This window comes from Notolabrus celidotus, chromosome 9, assembly GCF_009762535.1.
Source record: "Notolabrus celidotus isolate fNotCel1 chromosome 9, fNotCel1.pri, whole genome shotgun sequence".
In the NCBI taxonomy this organism is placed as follows: Eukaryota; Metazoa; Chordata; class Actinopteri; order Labriformes; family Labridae; genus Notolabrus; species Notolabrus celidotus.
This window is the reverse complement of record NC_048280.1, coordinates 19,407,587-19,429,823: the sequence shown is the minus strand read 5'-3', so window position 1 is coordinate 19,429,823 and position 22,237 is coordinate 19,407,587. Positions and strand designations below refer to the sequence as shown.

The 22,237-nt window shown below is 40.8% G+C and overlaps 3 protein-coding genes across 7 annotated transcripts in view; 1 reads left to right on the top strand and 2 right to left on the bottom strand.

Annotated features, from left to right (window-relative positions):
• LOC117818590 (membrane-associated phosphatidylinositol transfer protein 2-like) overlaps window positions 1-11,984 on the top strand; it is a 45,189-nt gene extending 33,205 nt beyond the window's left edge. For 3 of the 5 annotated variants that reach the window (XM_034691535.1, XM_034691537.1, XM_034691538.1), the window contains 13 exons: window positions 162-376; window positions 509-684; window positions 1,044-1,214; window positions 3,827-3,991; window positions 4,855-5,139; window positions 5,631-5,779; window positions 5,862-5,978; window positions 6,202-6,318; window positions 6,398-6,546; window positions 8,336-8,485; window positions 8,575-8,755; window positions 8,856-8,984; window positions 9,084-11,984. In XM_034691535.1, the coding sequence (XP_034547426.1) occupies window positions 162-376; window positions 509-684; window positions 1,044-1,214; window positions 3,827-3,991; window positions 4,855-5,139; window positions 5,631-5,779; window positions 5,862-5,978; window positions 6,202-6,318; window positions 6,398-6,546; window positions 8,336-8,485; window positions 8,575-8,755; window positions 8,856-8,984; window positions 9,084-9,461 (2,382 nt within the window). In that variant the 3' untranslated portion in view covers window positions 9,462-11,984. The remainder of the gene's footprint in view (window positions 1-161; window positions 377-508; window positions 685-1,043; window positions 1,215-3,826; window positions 3,992-4,854; window positions 5,140-5,630; window positions 5,780-5,861; window positions 5,979-6,201; window positions 6,319-6,397; window positions 6,547-8,335; window positions 8,486-8,574; window positions 8,756-8,855; window positions 8,985-9,083) is intronic. The other 2 variants (XM_034691539.1, XM_034691540.1) reach the window with 1 other exon arrangement.
• A 733-nt stretch (window positions 11,985-12,717) lies between these two features.
• Window positions 12,718-15,165, bottom strand: arl6ip4 (ADP-ribosylation factor-like 6 interacting protein 4). The gene is made up of 5 exons (XM_034691541.1): window positions 14,850-15,165; window positions 14,419-14,763; window positions 13,479-13,596; window positions 13,213-13,282; window positions 12,718-13,130 (listed from the first exon to the last, which is right to left on the bottom strand). The coding sequence occupies exons 1-5, from the start codon at window positions 15,016-15,018 to the stop codon at window positions 13,074-13,076; spliced, it is 759 nt and encodes a 252-aa protein (XP_034547432.1). The 5' UTR covers window positions 15,019-15,165; the 3' UTR covers window positions 12,718-13,073.
• A 2,608-nt stretch (window positions 15,166-17,773) lies between these two features.
• On the bottom strand, window positions 17,774-21,974 carry mthfd2 (methylenetetrahydrofolate dehydrogenase (NADP+ dependent) 2, methenyltetrahydrofolate cyclohydrolase). The gene is made up of 8 exons (XM_034693014.1): window positions 21,781-21,974; window positions 19,892-20,076; window positions 19,649-19,771; window positions 19,395-19,547; window positions 18,984-19,091; window positions 18,802-18,894; window positions 18,572-18,697; window positions 17,774-18,474 (listed from the first exon to the last, which is right to left on the bottom strand). The coding sequence occupies exons 1-8, from the start codon at window positions 21,858-21,860 to the stop codon at window positions 18,326-18,328; spliced, it is 1,017 nt and encodes a 338-aa protein (XP_034548905.1). The 5' UTR covers window positions 21,861-21,974; the 3' UTR covers window positions 17,774-18,325.
• Window positions 21,975-22,237: the final 263 nt, after the last annotated feature.

Sequence of the window (22,237 nt, the reverse complement as noted above, 5' to 3'; positions counted from 1 at the left end):
TCTACCACTTCAACCTCTGATCATTTATTCAATCCATCTGAAAACATATGTCCTGCAGCTTTAATAAGTGCTATGCAAACCTTCTCTCTACATCATACCGAGACATTTTGACTCTCAAGTTCTGTACACAATTTGTTTGATATCATATGTCTTTCGTGCAGGACCAGGACCTTCTCTCACCTGGCATCATTGTCAACAGCGGGCATGGTTCAGCTTCTCCAACACTGGAGGGCAGCCGTCACCTCAGCCGTAGTAATATTGACATTCCTCGTGCGGGAGCAGCTGATGACAGCAAGAAACAACTGCCACGCAAAAGAAGCGACTCCTCCACCTACGAATTGGACACAATAAAACAACACCAGGCCTTTTTGACCAGGTATGTGGAGTCTAGGAGGATGAAAAAATCGCAATCTGGGAGATGTATGAAGAACTCAATCCTTGTTTTATGACTGTCACTGTGATTTATTTTAAGTCCACACTAGGAAATGACTTTGTAATGTCCTTCCAGCTTACACTCCAGTGTCTTACGGAACGACTCAGCCTCACGCAGATCGAGCAGCAGCACGATGCTGGATGGAAGCTCCCTCGGGAAGTTTGACTTTGAGGTGTCCGACTTCTTCCTCTTTGGCTCTCCACTAGGATTGGTGCTTGCCCTGAGGAAAACCGTGATTCCTGTGCTGGATGGTGAGCTGATTTTTTAGGAGAGATTTCCTGCTCTTAAAATGCTGGTAAAGATAATTTATTCTGTATTTAGAATATTGTACATGTAAAAGTGCCAAATGATCTCCCTGTTAAAGTGAAAACATTTTACCTCTTGTTAGATGCACAATTTAGCAACGTGACCTTTAGAAGGCATACCCACAAAGTTCTATTTCATCATGAAAAAGGATAACTGCATCTCACTGTAATTAGATTGAAGTGAACTTCATTCTGCAAGTCAGTATTTCAGGAAATTATTGTTCAACATCTCTCCCATCCGGGGGGAGGAGTCCATGGATTCTCTCCATCATCTATAACATCTTTGGTTTGATTTCTCCCCCTAGTGGCCCAGCTGCGGCCTGCCTGTCAGCAGGTTTATAACCTGTTCCACCCCGCTGATCCTTCAGCCTCCCGCCTGGAGCCTCTGTTGGAGAGGAAATTTCACCTTCTGCCTCCATTCAATGTACCCCGTTACCAACGGTTTCCCCTGGGAGATGGAAACTCTGCCCTACTGGGTGAGCCCTATTCACGGACGATGTAGTAAAAACTCATGAACTGTTCAGTTGGTATCCTATCATTAGTAACAGTTTAAAATTATTTCTGTAGCTAAGACTGGAATTCACGTGCACAGACACAAATGCAGAACTCTTTGTGATAAAAGGGCTGTTTGATTTCTCCTTTTAACATTAGATCACATCAGCTGAAACTTAGGACACAGATACTTACCCACTGTCCTGTTTCACACTTGTGCATGCTTTGGACAGAACATGCTTTGAAACTGTTTTTCTGGAGCAAAGTGCGAGTCCCTTTATTGACTAAACATTGCCCCAAAGAAAAATGAAACATTTTTCTGCTGTTTGTGCTTCCACGTCTTTTGTGAAGCAGTTAATTCATCTGAATGTGGTTGTAGTCCTGCTGGTTGTATTTGTTTGGACTGGTCATTATAGTGGAGTAACCCTTAGTATCTCAGCCTGCACTGTTCTGTCAATGATTTACCAGGAGCAAGTAGAAATTGGTAACAGAACAAATGAGTGGAGTTTTTTTTTTTAATTAAGTCAAATAAGATGATCTCTTTTAAACAGAGTGTGTTTAAGAGCGATGATAAGCTAGACAAGCATTAAGACATTACTGAAAGACTTCAAGCCAGGGTTTTGATTTGTCTTTAAAGTGATTGCTTTCATTAAATGAGCTGTCAGTGAATATCCTCAAGGTTTGCCTTAACCCTCCTGTTATGTTCGTTTCTTAGGGACAGCAATAATGTTCGTGGGTCAACTTGACCCGGGGCATATTTAATTATCCAAAACTGTCAGAACATTTTTTAAATCTTATTATTAACTCCATTACTATACATTTGAATTAATATTTAGTGCAATGTTGTTCTTAAATTCAATGTTAAAACTTGATTTAATGTACATTGAAAAGCCCTAAATATAAATACAATAGCTTTACATGACTCAGATTTTTGTTTATTTTATTTTAAATTTAGATCTACATTTTTTCATGTAGTGATGTTGATAAATTAACACGAAACACCTCATCTGTCACATGCTGCCCTGACTTTTATGCTGTATTTAGCTGGGAAGGCAGATATTACCTAAGATGGAAGGAACCTCTGAATACCACTAGCCTTTCAGCCACTGTGACATTAGAAATGCGAAATAATACTTTTAACAATTTTTTCCGATGAACTTTAAAATGGGTCAATTTGACTCGCAACATAACAGGAGGGGTAAGAAATAATTTTTTTGGGCATGTGAAGTTTTAAAGAGAAATTAATGAAAATTATTCAGTTAAGAAAGAGTGGAAGGTTGAATGACTTATCAGACTCCAGGTTAGTCACTTCCTTAGATCCTGGGCTCCACTAAGGGCTTGACTCTGCTTTCTTGACTCCCCTTCAGTTGTTCTTGCTTCATATGTTTTTGTGTCTTCCTTGTCTTTCCTTCTATCTTTCTTCCTCTCTCGGCCTCTTGTTCCCATACCTGCATACTTGACTCTCTACCTCCACAACCCCCTGACCTCTGCCCCCTTCTGCCCCTCCAAAACCCCCCTCTGTAGTGGAGACAGTCCAGAGCAACGCTCAGCTGCTGCTTGACAGCGGGCCTCCCCTGTCCTTTCGCTGTCAGGAGACCATCAGTGAGACCTGCATCCCTGTGCCTGTGCTAAACTGGCAAGAGGGCTTCCTCAAAGCCACTATGGAGTGTGTGTAGCCTCTCCATTCACTTTCATCTGTCCTGTGATTCCTTTGTTTGTTTGTCCTATCTTTATTTCTGTTCAGATTTATACCTTCCTTTCCTCTTGCGTTGTTTCCGAGTATTCCCATCGCTGATGTTTCAAGAGTCAAGGGGCTGTTGTCATATCCGATTAATTAAAATGCATCTCATTTATCTTTATTTGTAGCATCTTTTCTTTTATCCAAATTTTCTGGATAAGCATTAAGCATTATTTCAACAACTTGCCATGGAAATACTTTGGAAAATCTGATGTGCATATCCTGTGGTATAACATTTGGATGTTTCCATCACATACATGTCACATACAGTGTTTAAAGGACTGAAGCATTTGTGTTTGTGCTGTGGTTTTAAAGCCAGATTCGAGTGTGTCCTTGTCATCTCTATAAGAGATAGATGTAATAGATTGCTCGTTTTAATCCCAGAGAAGTTTTACTGTGATGATTGTGCTATTTGTGGTGGTGTGTTTTCGGGGTATATAAACTGTTGCTGTGTTTTCTTTGTGATAAGGGTCAGGGGTCATCTAATTTTGTAAGATCTAAAGCAAATGTGTCTCTGTCCACAAAGAATTAGGAGTCTGACATGATTTACTTTGCTATAAAAAAACAATCACCTTCATAAGAATGCTAACACGTGAGTATGACTAACAGATGTGGACATTTGTGATTTGACATCCACTAAGTGTTTTATGTACTCATACACCCTGTGTTTCCACAACAGAAATCTGACTTTGCGGCCTTGCTTTTGGTTTCACATATCCTCTGAAACCACGGTGTCTGCCGTCATACCTCTCCCCTGCCACCCTAACCCACTTTACCCACCCACCCACCCACCCATCACTGTGAGTGCCCCTTACCTGTGTCTCTGTCTAATGGGATCTCCTTGTTTCGGCTCAATAGCGGATGTTGTTCAGTCTCATGGTGGTGTCTTCATGGACAGTTCGTACCCCTCATCCCCCGTAACGGGCCCCTTCTCCCGGGGCCAGCGGAGGGCCAGTGAGGTCAGCATTGCCAGCCAGGTCTCAGGAATGGCAGACAGTTACACTGCCACCAACATAGCCAACAGTAAGTGTCCTTGATACCAACGAGCGTCTCTCTCTCTCTTCCCTCCACTCACTCAAACATTCATCTATTTATTTTCCCTCTTTCTCTCAGTCTTCTCTTTGTTTCTGTCTCTCCTAAATCTGTTCCTTTCCTTTTCTGAACCCCGTTACTCTGACTCTACACACATCCTACACTCCAGCAATCTACCCAGCCGGAAAGACAAGAATACGCTACTCCTTTTTACTTCTGCTTACCCCGGTTGAGCACCTGCATTTTAACCAGACTGTCATGCAAAGGGTTTCCTCCATACTCTTGTTGAATAGGCCCCCGAAGAAGAGCAAGTTTAGCGCCACGTTCCACTGTCTGTCTTACTCTTATCCACTGTCTCAATGTAAATGCAATGAACGAGTGCTGCATTTATCTGATGTTGCAATGCATGTAACACCTGCCTCCTTCAGCCATTCCTGCATTGTCCACGCTCCCTACTGCAATGTTTGCTCAGATGAACTGTATTCTGTTGTGTTTTATGTCAAATTGTCTTTCAATGCCTCCCCTCCCTTGCTCCCAATTTCACATCTGTAACCAGAGCATTTGATTGTACCTCACATTATTATTCTGCACACTGCACCTACAGTACGACCCTGGGGATCCAGAAGTAATAATGGCAGTTTTTCTCTTAAGCAACACCGGTGATACCCTGCTCTGCTGTCTCAAACTGTACTAACAACATTTTCTTTTCAGCTTTGACAGCTCTGTTCAAGGCTTTATTACTGACACTTGACACTTCCCAATAGAAATCTACAAACTGTGTAAAATGTCACAAATGTTCACATACCAACATGTCTTTGTTTTATGTTTCTTTTTTTTCTCTTTGTCCCGTTTAGCCAAATCATACCAAATTAACCAATCCAAAAAGTTCAGCCTCTTATCCCAACTTGCACTCTCATCACAAAGCAAATTCTCCCTGAAAAGTCCTCCAAAGTCTCGTAAGAAAGCAGGCACTGACCAGGCTGCAGGATCTCCAGATGTTGACTTAGAGGCTGAGCTGGATAGTGAGACCAGTGAAGGTTTCGGTCCCATTGTCCCGTATGAGAATTGCCCGTCAGCCGGGCTGGACACTGCTATATCTGATCTAGTCTCACTGGACTCCCAGGCTGAAGTGGACCAAGGTATTTTTTCTAAGTCAGGGGACCTCTGAAAACTCAGCAAAGCTTCACTTTTTTGTTTCAAATCCTTGAATGTGCGCTGCTCTCCAAGAAAGCTCCTTTTCCTTCCCTTTACTTATATTCTTTCTATGTTTACTTCACAAGGGTTCAAGGAAATAATTGACACTGCTGATTGATAATACCCACACTAACATGAATAACCATCTTTGATTGCTGATCAAATCAGGCATCAGGTCTTACTCCTCTCTCTATTCTATTCTTGAATTTCAGCTATTAATCATAACTCCTGGTTTCCTCTTTTCAGCTGAAGAGCCGCTGGGGTCTGTGATGCTTGTGGTTTACGACTTGTGGTTTATTTTATACAGTCTATGTTTACGACTGATATCGTCTTTTTGCTTTAGCTTCAGAAGTGTTGCACCTTTTGCGTAGCGTCACATTCATCACACTGATTCTTACATTTCCACCTTATCTATCTGCACCATCACCAATCATAGTTGCAGCCCGCTGGTGGGGAACAAAGCGGCTGGACTTTGCCCTATACTGCCCCGATGCTCTGACAGCTTTCCCCACAGTGGCTTTACCACATCTCTTCCATGCATCATACTGGGAGTCCACGGATGTTGTGTCTTTTCTCTTAAGACAGGTGAGTCAACATTAGAATACCTGCCACTGTTTATGGCCTGTTAGTATGTGACCAGCTTCAGAATCTGAAATATGTCCTTCAGGTCATGAGGCATGAAAACTCAAGCATCCTAGAGCTTGATGGGAAAGAAGTATCTGAATTCACCCCCTCCAAACCTCGAGAGAAGTGGCTCCGCAAGAGAACACATGTGAAGATTAGGGTAGGCATAAAAAGAATCAAGTGCCAGATGACTGAAGAATTCAACTATCCTCATTTCCCTCATTGTCTGTGACATTTTTTCTCACAGATGCAATATCATTACACTGATATAAAACCAAAAAAATCCTAGTGAAATAATGAATAAAAATATTCTTGCTTGTGTTTTCTCTATTGAGTGGACAAAACTGCCTTGAGCATGCATTTTTCTCGCCCTCCACTGATAGAATGTGACAGCCAACCATCGAGTAAATGATGCTGTGTTCACCGAAGACTCCCAGCAGGTGGTGACAGGACGTTTCATGTACGGCCCCCTGGACATGGTCACTCTGGCCGGGGAGAAGGTGAATTCTTCTTTTTCATCAGACTGATGTCAGTCATGCCGGTCTTATTACTTCTCACTAAACAAACTGCTTTCTGCAGGTTGATCTCCATATAATGACCCAGCCTCCATCAGGAGAGTGGGTCTACTTCAACACAGAGGTGACCAACAGCAGCGGCCGCGTGTCCTTTATCATCCCAGACGACAAACGTCTGTGCATCGGGGTTTACCCTGTCAAAATGGTTGTCAGGTCAGATTTGTTTGAGCTGTTTTAGTAAAACATTTTCACAGCAGACATTCTAGATTGAAATAGCTGGAAGGAGCACAGGTTGAGCTAACAACATTTACTCGGTTCAGTACAAGACTTATGTTAGTGTGAAAGTGTGCACAACAGCAGAAGCAGGCAAACACTTTGCAGTTTAATGTGAAGTGTCCCAAAAATCTCCATCCAGTTTTACATAATGTCATCATTGGTTTAAAAATAGACTTTTAATGGACTGTATTAATATAGGGCTTTCTCTCGTCTTCTGACCACTCAAAGTGCTTTTACATTAGGTAAGGTAAGGCAGCTTTATTTGTATAGCGCATTTCATACACGAGGGCAACTCAATGTGCTTTACATTGGCATTGATAACATTCAGACAAGCATAAAAGAGCACAATTAAAATGACAAATATAATAAAACAGAAAAGAAAAGGAAAATTAGAAATATATTACAATTAAATTTAAAATTTGCATTTAAAATGAGTTAGAATAAGTTAAGATAGGAAGGCAGTGGCAAATAAAAAGGTCTTAGTCTTTGATTTAAAAGAGGTGAGAGTTGGAGCAGACCTACAGCTTTCAGGGAGTGTGTTCCAGATATGTGGTGCATAATGACTAAACGCTGCTTCACCGTGTTTCATTCTGACTCTCAGGACTGAAAGCAGACCAGTACCTGATGACCTCAGAGGTCGAGGTGGTTCATAAAGTAGTAGCAGATCAGCTATGTATTTTGGGCCTAAACCATTCAGTGCTTTATAAACCATCAGCAGGATTTTAAAGTCTATTCTCTGACAGACAGGAAGCCAGTTTAGAGATCTAAGAACTGGAGTGATGTGGTCTATTTTTTTGGTCCTTGTTAGGACTCGAGCAGCAGCATTCTGTATGAGCTGCTGCCGTCTGATGGACTTTTTAGGGGGTCCTGTAAAGACCCCGTTACAGTAGTCTAGTCTGCTAAAGATAAATGCATGGACAAGTTTTTCTGCATCCTGCTGGGACATAAGTCCTTTAATCCTTGATATATTCTTAAGGTGATAGTAGGCTGACTTTGTAATTGTCTTGATGTGGCTGCTGAAATTAAGGTCTGAGTCTATGATTACACCGCACGTCACATTCAGCCATTTACATCACATTCATACACTGATGACAGAGGCTGCTCTGAAATGCACCCACCAGTATTAGCTAAGTGTCTTGCACAACAACAATTAGACATGTGGACAGCAGGACTTAAGTCTCAAACACCCAACCTTCCAATTTAGTGATGACCAACTCTACTAATGAGCCAGAGCCTGACCCTTAAGAGTCACTGTCTTACATATATGTCATTAATAGTGTCTAGGCACCAAATCATCAGATACTTTTTATGAATGGTTTTGAAAACATTTCATCCCCTAACTGTTAAAGAGACAGAAGATAAAAGGTCAAGGCCACATTTTAGTTATTATTTTTGTCATTTTAAATCTAAGTGCTCTGGATGAGTGTCTGGATTAACAGTTGTAGTGTCACTCATATTGTTTTCTACACAATCTGTGCCCTTACTTGACATGACTTGACCCAGCATATATGTTGAAGTGCTGAGAATAAAAGTAACGGTTTCAGACATCACTGATTTGGATACTTTGACTTGAGAAACCCTGCCAACATGTCCTTTGTAGTTTTTGTCAGGTTTATTTTTTTGTTTTATCTCACTTTGTTTGTGTGTTTTAGTGTCCTGAAGTCGAATGTCGCAGGGTATAAGTGTTTCTCCAGTTTTTCACTCTGTTGTATTTCACATTCCCCAGAGGTGACCACACATTTGCCGACAGCTACCTGACAGTTATTCCACGTGGCACAGAATTTGTGGTGTTCAGCATCGACGGGTCATTTGCTGCCAGCGTGTCAATCATGGGCAGTGATCCCAAAGTGCGTGCAGGAGCTGTAGATGTTGTCAGGTACAGAGCTGCTCTTCTTCTCTTGATTTTTTATGTGTTTGTGGCTTTGATCATCGTCTTAGTTGTGTTCTGTTTTTGTCTCATTGCAGACACTGGCAGGATTTAGGTTATTTGATCATCTATGTGACCGGGCGGCCAGACATGCAGAAGCAGCGGGTTGTGGCTTGGTTGTCTCAACACAACTTCCCCCATGGAATCGTCTCCTTCTGTGACGGCCTGGTCCACGATCCTCTCCGACACAAGGCCAACTTCCTTAAGACCCTTACCGAGGTAAAAATGGAAAGACGGGAAGGGGGTTTATAAGGAGGGAGTTATGTGCATTTTTGTAACTGTCATTAAGAGCTCTGGTATTTTTCATTACCATTATCAGGCTCACATGAAGATTTTCGCTGGCTATGGATCAACCAAAGACATATCAGTCTACACTGCCATTGGCCTCCCTTCCTCCCAAATATATATTGTTGGTAGACCTTCTAAGAAGCTGCAGCATCAGTGCCAGGTACTCTTTTATTGTTTAATGCATAACATGGGGAGTAGTTAATCTAACATAATGAAAAACAGTAATTTGAACCAGAATCTGCTCTGGTCCTCTCTACAGTTCATCACAGAGGGATATGCAGCTCATCTGTCCCAGCTGGAGTACAACCACCGCTCTCGACCTGCAAAGTCCAGCAGTGCTCGCATGGTGCTACGCAAAGGCAGCTTCGGCTTAGGTGCAAACAGCGACTTTCTAAGGAAGAGGAACCACCTGCTGCGCACTATTTCCTCCCAGCCGGCCCCCAGCTCCCCGACAGGCAGCATCCACAACAGACCGGAACGCACACAGAGCCAGTCTGATGGTGATCGGCTAGAGCGTCTGGAAAGCATTCACAGCCACGGCCCAGGAGCAACACAGCGCAGCATGAGCATCACTGCCAGCTGCTGGGGCCGCAGCAGCAGCACCAAGCTTGAACCAGGCGTACTCAGCCCCAAATGAGATCAGGGAGAGTGCTGAGGAGAAGACTTAAGAAAAAGACAAATACAAAGAGTGACAAAAGGTTGGCTCGTCCCTGATGGGTAGATACTACAATGAAAACAGTAGGTGCTACAAACCACTCTTTATAAACTAACGCCAGTCACACTCCACACAAGTATTTATGAACAGAGGTTACGGCTTTTATTAAACAGAAAAAACACACAAAAAAACACACAGAAAGCGCAAAAGGCATTTGAAGGAGCATCTTCCTGAGACAGGAACCTGAACACAAGTAGACATAGTGAATAACTGTAGTAATCTAGACTGTTTCTCATGTTAAGAAATATAATCATCAGGATGGAATACAAGGATGCTTTTCTGCCTTTAGATTGGAAATGGTTACACATACAGGCACCCTGATGAAAGACACGCAGTCTGTATCAGGTCCGAGTGCTGATACTGCACTGTAACTGACTGCTGTGGCCACTGCAAGCACAAAAACTATTATAGAGATGAACTGGGTGCAAAATGGTTTAAATCTGTGTTCTTTTTATGTTGAGATCAGATTGTTTCATGTCTGTGAGCTAAGCTGAGGAGTATAAAGTAAAACTGGACTGAGTGTTCTTACTTTGCACAAAATTGATCTTTGGGAAACACATTATTTATCAATGTTTAAGATAATGTATTGGTGTTCTGTGAGCCAACTGATGATTTGACCGCTTCTACACTTCTAGTTTTTATGGACAGAAACAACTTAATGATAATCTCTGGACAATTCAGTCCAGTTTTACTTGTTTCTTGTTGTTCCTCAGACCAAAGAATCCTCAGAAAATTCCATGAAGCAAGCCACTAAATTACCCTTTAACTATGTTTTCAGCAAAAACTGTTCCTGAGCTTTATAGCAAATCACCATTAGTGTGCTGCTGTAGCTTCCTGAATCAGAAGGACTCAGCTATAGGGAAAACTCCTCCTACTGTATGGTTAATGTGCCAAAGTACATAAACAGTCAAGAGTGATATGCTGTACATGAAAGGAGAGGAAGGGTTGGGGTATCCTGTGTAAAAATGGAATACATTGTAAGTATGTATCTGAATGCCTTAACAAGGCTTGTACATAGTTGTTATTCTACAGTGCAGATCTGGTATCTGGTCCACTGAAGACCAGTTTCAAGTGTCTTCTTTACTCTGGGGGTAAACACCACCTCATTCAGGATACACTTTATTGATTAATGATTATAATTATTGTTATTTAAGATAATAGATATTTTAAAATGTATGGATTTTGTGAACAAAATGTGTTTTAAGATTACTTTAAGGTGTTTTTGTTTTCCTTTCAAACTTCAGTTGCAACAGCCAAAACTCAAAGAGGTCTTTGCCTTGCACAGTATTGTATTTTTATTATTTTATCTTAAAAGTCACCAGAGTTGTATCAACAGAACTTCTATCTTGTGACATATATATTATGTTTGTTATTATCTATTTGGGAAATTTGGGATATGGCTTCTCTCTGGTTATCCCTAAGCTGTAAATGAGGCATTGAATGTGTTCATAGATAATCCTCCTTAGGTTAAGATCTCATTTCTGCTCTGCTGCATCTTTAGAGGAAGGCAGTTCTGCAAATTGTAAATTCTGTACGATATGCTGTCAACAGTAGGAACACAGAGCTAAGATTTACTTTATGCTGTTTGCCATTTATGTCTCAGAAGGGTAATGGGTTGTGATTTATTCATTGAAATGATGATTATCTGTCCCTCGAATAGGCATGTACAGAGCTGAGTGCAATGGACCAATGGTGGCCTAAATGTAAGGGGAAACGTGCAATATTATTTAACCACACCACAAGATAAAACAAAAAACGTGAAGGGAATTTCACAGCATTGACAATCAGTTCAATCGGCACATACTCTGAACACATCCCACCTTTCAGGAAACACACAGGTACATCTGAAGTATGCCTGGTCTATCCAACACTAGAGATTAGACCCCTGACCAAAAGATGATGTGAAATATTACAGGTTTCCGCCAGTCAACAGGCTCTTCACTCTTTTTTGAGGATATTTCCATCCCAACACATTGGAGATGAAGAAATGTTATGACTATTATTTAATGGGCTTTTTCAGGACTGTGTTGAGAGGATATAATAGAGGAGAGAGTGGGGAATGACATGCCACAAAGGGATTTGAACCTGGGCCACCCGCTTTAACGACTGTAGCCTCTGTACACGTGATTTAACCACTGAGCTTAGCTGGCACTCCTAGATGAAGAAACTTTAACATTCAGAAGTGACTCAAATATAATCTTTTTTTTTTTTTTTTTTTTTTTTTTTACACCTTCCTGTCCAAAATAACACAGTTGTTTAACAGGTTTTACCTCCAAGATGGTTTTATGGCCAGCTTTTAGAGAGGTTCGGCTTTATAGGCATATTAGAAACTGTAGTTTGCTGTACTGTTCAGTTGTACTGTGTAATATTAAGAGATGTTTGTAATATTTTCTCCATCCCTTTTATACTAGTGACTATTCCAGTAAAGATGGGTGCGATTACAAACCTAATGCTGTCCCTCTGCACTTGTCCATTTCACAGATTGGGCTTGAAGCCATGTAGACAACTCTTTCAGAAGCTGCTGATTGTACATTAATAGTAATTATTTAAAAAAGGGACGTACAATGCTGGAAAACATGCACTTATCCAAAGTTGTTATCTGCTGAACCATAATCCCCTCCTCAGTCAAATTAACCACATGGATATAAAATCCAGAGAATGTAAAGACGAAGCGGTGGGAGCAGACAATCGCTTCGATCTGTTTCTGACCCACACACTACCAGAAGCCTTACATTTCCCTTCTCTGCCTTACATTGGCCATTGTGTTGCGAGGCCTAAAATGGAACGCTGCTTACCCCTGAATTGACTTAATGGAGAAATTGAGACTTTACTTAGTGAAAATGGGATACAGCCATATTTTTTAAAAGGCTTTGGCTTGTTTTCACTTTGAAGGAAATTTGCAAATGAGAAATTTATTTCACAAAGATTAGGCAATCTGTTTCAAGCTCTGTTCCCCACCATAACTGTTACAACAGTTTGCTTTCAGAGGCTGTGTATATATCAACCACGAATATGGTAAATATTTTCATTGTACAGGGTGTGAATCTTGTAGGTTTTGGATAACTTCATTTTATCCACTCTTGTGTTTTTATGTACAGTGTATAAAGAATACATGAAGAAAAAACAAGTCAGTCTGCTTTTTTTCCCACACTCAAAATGAAGAATACACTGGGGCGTGTTTAAAAGGAGGACAGGTTCACACAAATGCAGATTTATTCCGAGATTCACAGAAACATGACGTGAGTTTAGAGAAATTTCACGAGTTAAGTTTTTTATTCAGTGATATACTTAAAATCATAGACAGAATAAATGAATAAACATCAAATGGTACAAAATATTTGAGAAAACACTTCCTCTAGATCTCAGCTGACTTAATATTAAACTGTTATATGGAACTCATCAAGAGTGCATGTCCTGATTATTCTGTACCTTTACTTCAACACAGGGAAATCACAGGAAGTGTTTGAAGTTATTATAGACAGATCAGCTGATTGGTGCTCCACTCTTCAAATTTTAAAACCTGGAGTGGATCTTCTACCTGTTGATTCCCAGTTTCTTCTGAAAGGCATTCCCGTCCCCCTTAGTAGCTTGCTGAGGAGATAAATGGAAGCACTCAGTGAGATATGTGATTCTTTGTTTGATTTCACAAAGTTAGGATAGAAACTTTTTGTACCTTGTTGATGTCTTTGTGTTTTTCTCGGCTGACCATCTCTTCTATGATCTCTCCTTCTCCTCTCACCAGTCTGGAGAGGAAGTTAGTATTTTTAATACAGCACAAAAGCGTGATAATTAAACTTGAACAGGATAGAAGTAAAAACTAAAATAATAGATGAAAAATGTGAATTTAATGACACCATCATCACATCTTAATTCTGGTGTCCATTTAGTTTTTACAGGTTGTATTAGGTTTGACTGAAAGGGACTATTATGGATTCTCACCTGGTGCGTCCTGTTTCTGGGTCGACCACCCTGCGGATCACGCTCTGCCTGGCCTCGTACTCCTCTTTGGTGAGGGGCCTCTTAGTGGAGAACCTGGCCTTCTGCTCATCTGTCATCACTACAGAGAGAAACAGTGTGACGCTGCTGGAAATATTTTTCTGACAATGATGTCTGTAGAAAAGGGGATTTAAATAGTACAATAAGCCATAATACAGCTGAAAAGAAGTTTAACAAACAGCCAAAACATTATCTCAGATAATGACATGAGGTGATATAATGGGAGACAATAGAAGTTAGTCAGCCCCCTGACAAGTACTTTAAATGAATGAGAAGGGCTGCCTTAATGAAATACTGGAATTTGAAACTATTCCTTCCTGTCCTTTATGTAACAGAGTACCAATTAACAGTCAGGTGTTGAGTTGGGTTATGTTAGCCAAAGCCAAATATTACTTTCTGATTAATTAAAAGTGTCTCAACTCTTCAAAAACTAAATGTCAAAGATAGAAATAACGAAGTACATTTTGTATGTAGATTTTCTTGTAGAGTAAGGCTGCTGGTCTGCATCACACTGTACACAAATTAAGAGTTTTCATTGTTACTTTGATGTGCCCCAATGTTCCTAAGACAGGCACTGGTCTATATTACATGATGGGTTTATCTATGACTAGTCTTAAATTATAAAACGTCATAAAATAAGATAAAACTGTTCAAAGCAACTAAAGGCCAGAAGAGATGTGAATACATCTATTTGGGGGGGGCGGGCATTGATGATTCACACAACATAGGGGTGGAGCTGACGTATAGAAGAATGCACAGCTCAGTAAAATTTGAGGGTAACAGGAGGGTTAACAAACAGTCAAAAAAGCTCTGAAATAAATGTACAGTGACATAAAACAAACGCAATACTAACATAGAAATCATTTGAATAATAAGATCTCACCGGGTCCGAGCTCCACCGTCCCCTCATCACTCTGCCACACCTCCAGGTAAGATGGAGGTTTGTCTGCAGGAGCAGCAGGAGGAGGAGGAGGTGGAGCAGGCAACAACACTACCTCCGCTTTCTTCTTCTCCTTCTTCTTCAGCTTCTCTTTCTTCTTCTTCTCCTTCTTCCTCTGTTTCTTCAGTTTCGCCTTCTTCTTCTTCGTCTTCTTTCTCTTGGCTTTACTTGACTTTTTCTTTGACTTTTCATCGCTGGACGAGGAAGAAGAGGAGGAGGACGAAGAAGAGGAGGTGGATGAAGAAGACGAAGAACTTCTCGTGCGCTTCTTCCTTTTTGTTTTCACATCTGAGGGATACACAGAGAGGAAAGGTCCAACACAGCTCTTTGTACGAAAGATCTTCACCAAATTCTTTTTGTTTCTTTGTCCAAACCTTTATTCTTATGTGAGGTTTTCTTTGACGATCTGCTTCGACTCCTGCTGTCGGATGAAGAGCTTGAAGATGTCGATGATGAAGAGGAAGAGCGGGATCGTCTCCTCTTCCTCTTCTTCTCGTCTTTTTTCTCTCTGCCAGCTCTGTCGCGTGACCTGCTGCGGTCCATGACTCAGCAACACGAAGAAAAATCTATAAAGCGTCCACGTTAATCAAGTACAGCGACTGTGGCGTGCAGTATCAAACTGCACTCTGGTGGGTTTACGGATATGTGTTCGTCTTTAATTTCCTTCCGTCTGCGTTCAAGAGTACATTACCAAAGTTCCTAGTTCCTACTAAACCGAAGTTAAAGCCTGCATCGGGCATCGACGCTCTCCAAATAGGCTTTACAACCTTTACATGATAAAACCGGATAAAATTAATAAATTACATTGTTTGTGAATGTAAAGGAGGAAATAGGTACATAAGTGCAAATCCCAACGGCAAATCAGAAAACACTACGGAAAATGTGTTTTTCTGATTTGCCGTTGTGATTGGCACTTCAGGGCCACCGTAATAATGTGTTATTGTGTTAATGTGTTCTTGAAATAAGTTGGCTGTTAAAGATAAAACGATTACCCTGGCCTCTCTCTAAATAGTATTCATTGGTTACAAAAACGCTTCAGAAGAAAAACCTCAAACTCATAAGCTGAAAACTATGGTAGCCCCAAGCGGCAACCTCCGGTCTCAAACGATGAAACCCATGCAGAAGTGTTATAAACTGCAATTCATCGAAAATCCGTTTAAGGCTGGCCGCAGAAACACCGGAAACCATATAGACATGAATGGGAAAAAGACGATCTTTGCAGCATTAATAAACATGTTTACAGCCTGGTTCAAAAAACTGCTTGGCTCTACAAAGCTAATCTCTCTATCATCACACACTGTACGGGGGTGAAATTTTTTCTAACGTGACGGTTCAGAAGATATTAAGATTACGAGTTTTTGCCCAAATAAGGACATGACTGACGTGACTCCCGGTCGGGAACACATAGCTGTTGGCTAGGAAGCTCAAACTTTGACTCTTTACATCACACTTTGACTGGTTGAGTTCTGCATTTCCAATATGGCTGCCGCCGTCGATTGGCTTCAAAACAGCTCTCAGGGACAGATGGGTGAAGTCACGGATACTACGTCTATTATTTTTACCGTCTATGGAGTAAATATACTTTATTTTCTCAAGTTCATTTCACTTGTTTTCTCAACATCGCAACTTATTTTTCTCCTTATGCAAAAAGAACACGTTTTGTTTTCTGGAGATAATGAGAAAATAAGTTGAGATCTTGAGAAAACAGAAAATAATATTTTTAATTGTGTTCTTTTAGGGCTTCCGTATTAAACATAAAAGGAGCACATTTATACATGGTAACCAAGTAACCTCAGGTAATATGAAAGGCCTGTTATCAGTTTATTGAATTGTTTGTTTGTTTTTCCTTTTTTCACAAACACTGTTCAGAAAATTTTGCATCAGTAAAGAATAAAAAGGTATTTTGTTACAAGACATTTATCTTGCAGGTTGAAGATCAAAAACACAAAAAACGAGCAAATGATCCCATTATCACAAGGAAAATCAGATCCCAAGATAACAAGCTTTGTTTTCTCGAGATCTCGATAGAATTAATTTGTTATCTCGAGAAAACAGAGAAAATAAAATGTATTTAATCATGTCCTTTTAGGGCTTCTGTATAAAACTATAGAAAATACAATAAAGAAGGAAAAGAGAAAATACTATTGCATGAATTAAGTTGGCTATCTTTTTTGTCAATTGACCATTAGTTTTATAGGTATGTGTATAACTATTACTGTGATGGATAACAAATCTTTAAAACCAACAATCAAATTTTTGTCATGTAAATATATATTTACCTATCGGTAGTTAACTCTACTTAGCTACAGTTTACTATTGTGTAGTAAATGCACCAAGTAACTGTCACTCACTAGTTTTACTAACCAATTACAGGAACAAGGCATATTACCATAAACTTAACTGGAGAAGATTAACTTGTGCATATATGTTTAAATGTAAGAAAAGTTTGACCATTATCAATGGAGGTGTAGATGAGTAGCATCTTCCAGATCCCAAGTTGATATGAACCAGCATGAGCTCCCAACATAAATCAGAGCGGGTATTTTTTCCTTCAGGACCCCAATTTTTTTTTTTTTTAATTAGCAAATTAAAGAAGGAAAAATAACTTCAGTCAAATTTCTCATAACCCTCACTTAGGTCATCACCTTTAATGAGGGTTCACAAGGGAACTTTGCTTCCTTCTAAGGAATCTCAAACAGCAAGGGTCCCCAAACCAGCCCATTCGGCTTTAATCGTATCATATAATATCATATAATTGCAATTTTTACGTCCTCTGATGACCAACTTATTTTGGTTATTTCAAATATTTGTGAAGTGAAGCAGATCTAGCAGATACAATTTCTATATCCCCTGCAGGTATCCACAAAAACCTCGAAATCGACATGAACCCTGTCTGTAAACCTGTGGTACCTCCTACATTAGTGGAAGGGCAATAAAAGGGGACTTAATGAAGGGGGAATGTATGCCCCTCAGAATCTTTGTATATGTATCAGACATTCTGGTCACACAAATCACTGGGGTGTCTTCTCAGATCTCTACATCTACTTTTATTTTAACATGGGACAGTGTCAAAGTGGGTAGAGGGTCAAATAAAGGTATTTGTTTTTAAATGAATCACATGGTCTGAGGGGTTGAAAATATGTCATGCTAATACATGAGCTGCAGGAAGAGTTGATCATTTAATTAAAAATTAAAAAACATTATGTGATGGAAGTGTAGAGTGAGTATTAAGGTATAATTGGAAAAAGTGCATTGATATGAATCTTTCTACAAAGTACAAGAAGAGTCAAACAGTGTGCATCGATGTGCGAACATATTTTTATATTTATTTCAAAGTTTTTACAAAGGCAATTGTGAATCTTTAAAGCTTGTATGTAGATCAAACGTACTTGTTCCTGATGATGTTAGCCCTTATCACTCACGGTACATAAGGCTAAACCAACTGAAAGAAACATAACAGACAGGCCGCAATCGGCTCTTCAGTAACTGTTAACCAGCTTTGAGTTAAATACTGTGACCTGTTTCCTCCATTCAGGTTTAAATATTATGTCATTGTAGCAATAAATAAAACAACCTTTCAAGATTCTTTTAAACTTAACGGAAAATTCATAATGCGGTTGATAAATACTCAGAACCCTGTCACATAAAGCACTCAGCTGCATGAGTGATCGTAACAGTCTAAACATGGCTGGACTTGAAGTTTGGAAAGGTTAAAGAGCATTAAAGCTGTATCATCTTTCCAGTCCCTGTGCAAGAGGAGCTCATCAGGTCACTCCCGGTAAAAACAAGGGGCGGTGTCATTGAGGAGTGGGTGGAATGTGTCAATGTAGCTGGGTTTTTCTTCAACCCATTAAGATGCTGCCGCCATGCGGATTCTCTCCGGGGGAAACAGCAGAACGTTTTTGGCTGCTTTGATAGTGTTCTTCATTAGCATTGCCACAGTCATGGGTCCCACACCTCCAGGCACCGGAGTGATGAAGGAGGCCTTCTGCCTTACACCTGAATATAGACAGGAAAGAGCTGATGTTACAGACATCCGAGACACCCAGGATGTCCCATGCATAGTTATGACTGTGTTTTCTCCCTGCAGTCTCACCTTCAAAATCCACGTCTCCAACCAGCCTGTGCTTCCCTGTAACTGGGTCCTGCACTCTGTTTATTCCCACATCAATCACTGCCGCTCCTTCTTTGATCATGTCGGCTGTAATGAGGTTTGGAATCCCTGATAATACAAAAAACACACAAAGTTAGAAAGTCAGATCACAAAAAAGTGTATCTGCTAAAAACTTAAAGAATTCACTCTGAGATGCATGAGGTTACACAAACCTGCAGCTGCCACAATGATGTCAGCAATTTGAGTGTGATGGCGAAGTTGCTCCTTTGGAGTGTAACGATGAGAAATGGTGACTGTTGCATCACCTGCAAAGGAAGTAACATTTAGCATTTCTGTGGAATAGGCACAACACTTCCTTAAACAAACAGGTTAACACAAATGCACTCTAACCAACCTCCAGGCCTCTCATGGCTGCCGTCTGTGTGCAGTAACATGGCGATGGGCATTCCCACATTCTTTGAGCGCCCTGCAACCACAACATTCTTCCCAAGAGTTGGAATACCTGTGAGACAAGCAGGAGGGCAGTTTGTTTACATTCAACTCAACGTTTTTTAACACCACCTTTTGATTGAAGGAAATATGAAACATAATTTAGACCTACAAATACAATGCAGGAAAGTAAAAACCTGATATCTTGACACAGTCTTTTATTGTCTAAAAAAATCATTTTTCACTACAAAGCAATTCAGTGACTCTAAAACAGGAGTTATGTGTATATTCTCTTCCTGGCCATTGTCAGTAAAACAAAACAGCTCGTTCAACATCGTTTCAACGCTACAAGGAAGTAAACAGTCATTCCTGTTACCTGTCCGTTTGATGATTTCCCAGACTCCCCAGGGAGTGGCAGGAAGCATGGTGGACTGATCCAGACACATGCGACCCACATTAACAACATGAAAACCATCCACGTCCTTGGTGGGGGAAACTGCGTTGCAGATAGCGCGCTCATCAATGTGGTCTGGCAGAAATAACACAGAAGAACTCATTAGGACACCTAGATGGTCTCACATGTGTCTTCAGTCAGCACGTGCTGAAAAGTGTTCCAGTTTTTCTCTGTACCTGGCAGAGGGAGCTGGACCAGCAGGCCGTCCACACGATGATCTGTGTTGAGTTTGTAGATCAGGTCCAATAACTCCTCCTCACTGATGTCTGAGTGTTTGAGAATCGTCTCACTAGAGATTCCTGTGGGAGGTTAAAGCGAAAAAACAACTTAAAACACAGTAAAGTGTTTGTTCTTTTGTTATATCTCAGAGAAACTTGTGGTCAGACGCAGGAAAGAGGGGTGTAGGAGTTTCTTCTTACCGACGTCAGCTGCAGCGCGTGTCTTGTTCAGGACGTAGGAGTGACTGGCTGGGTTTTCTCCCACCAGAACCACACTCAGGTGGGGTCTCCTGTGGCCGGCTAAGACCCAGCTCTCCACATCGGCCCGGGCCTCCTCCCGAATCTGCCGGGCAAGTTTCTTTCCTGAGATGACAACCGCCTCCTGTCTGAAAGGGGGAATGAAAACAATAACATAGTCAATAACTCATGATTTTAAAAACTTAGATTGATATGTTCAATTGCATAGTCAAAAAGTGCAGAGCCAAACTTTCTTCACTTTTCAATTACAAGCCTCAAAAGTATTAACACAAAGAAAACTTACTTAAATGTCTAACATTCTTCCACACTGTGAATTCTGAACGGACGCACATATCTACTTGGCAGGGTCTATTTGATAGCCACTGAACTGAACTTCTGATACCAGAAACCTGTAATCTATCTCAACTATTCAGCAAGCACCAATCCCATTTTCTAATTTTAGATGCTGTACTTGTTCACCTGACAGAGCCACGTGCTGCACTTGTACTGTAGAGTTACAGTGTTACAGTTCAGTTCAGTTGAAGGTTATCTTTTCTTAATGTATCTAATCCACAAGTACAGGTAGAGGCACATGATGGATCAAACTACAAAAACTTTTGTCCCTGTAGGATTGTGGACCCGCCCTGCCTTGCATACATTTCCACAGCGCTAAGACAGCCCTTTGTTATGTAACAAACTGAGAGCAGCCAGTAATAACTGAGGAGTAATGAACCACAGAAAGTGATGTAACAACCTTTTATTCTGCCAAAACCAATTAAACCTCACAGCAAAGTAACTCATCTTTGTTAAACTTAGGGGCCAATGTACTAGGTCCCTGAAGAAATGTGTCTGCCAGCAAACTGCTCTTCAACCTCATACGAATTTCAATACAGAGAGAACTTCCCTCTTTTCAAATGTATGTCCTCACTGATGTGCTATGTTGTCATGTTAAATGGAACCTGATTCAGAAATGAACTTTCTTTCTGTAGTTTTTCTCTTGTTTGCATTTAATCTATAATTTATTTACAAAGAGGATCTTTCTGTTCTGAAAACTTTTTTTCAAAGTTTATTTCATTTTTCTCTTTGGTTGAGGACCAAATTACAGGGTTAAATGCAGTGTATCAGTAACAAAGCATTTATGATATTTTAATAATAAAGTTTTCTGTTTGATCTTGGTTGTGAATGCTGTTGGCTTGTACCTGTGTTGTGATACAAGGTCATGAAGCCAGCATAACGTGAGGTCTTGTATTATCTATCTTGATCTCTGGAGATCATGTGCAGGAGCCACACGAGGTTTAAGTTTTTAAAGCGTGTGTGCAAAATTAGTTAGTTAATTATATCTAAGCCATGCAGCAGTCAGCACGTTTCCAATAATGGAACTGAGAGCTTTGAATTAGTAACAATGACCATCCCCTGTCCTCTTAAAGAAGAAATATCACCGTTGCGTTATTTGGGACACAATGGCCTTAATGCAAATTCACGCACTTGTCTTGAGTGCAGACCAGCACCTCGGTCTCCAGCTGAAACCTGGCTCCCGAGCCACAGGGTGCAAGCACCAAGACCGATTTCATCAGCCGAGCTGCTGCTGCAATGTTACCGGCATACCGCTAGGGGCGCACCAAAATGTGACCAACTGCGGACATTTAGTTCAATAAATCAACAAAATCCTCTCAATTAAATCATGACCTTATCCATACACACGTATTATAGCAGTGTGGCTGCAAATGATGAATGTATTGAAGATAGATCGGCCTCTTCTTATCATGGAAAAGAAGAAGCGCCAAGCATGTCGATAAAGTGGCAGAAAATGTAACCAAATTAACCCGGGTTTCAGAGCCGGTGGGAGCACTCACCTCAAGGCGGTCGTGTGCAGCTTACAGACTTGATGCTGGGTGTGTTGGCACAGTTTCCTGAGGGTCCTGACGGCTGCCATTCTTACCGGCTGAGAGAAGAGAAGAGACACCGCGGCCGATTACGAAACACACGCACACCAGAGCACCGCCCGCGCTGACAGAGACGTCTGTGGAAGAGGAAGAGGGGCACGGAGCATTTAAAGCCCTCCCCTTCATGCCTGCGTCACTGTCATATCTGCTGCTGCCACACCATGTGCCACACCCCTAACCCACAGATAGCATACTGCACGTTTCCAAAGAAAAGAAGGACCCCAACATAGGCAGCTGAGTCCATTACTTCTGAAATTAATATAATTTTTCTATCTATCTATCTATCTATCTATCTATCTATCTATCTATCTATCTATCTATCTGTGATGCCAGGATTTTTGTAGGCTCAGTACAAACAGGATCCCAA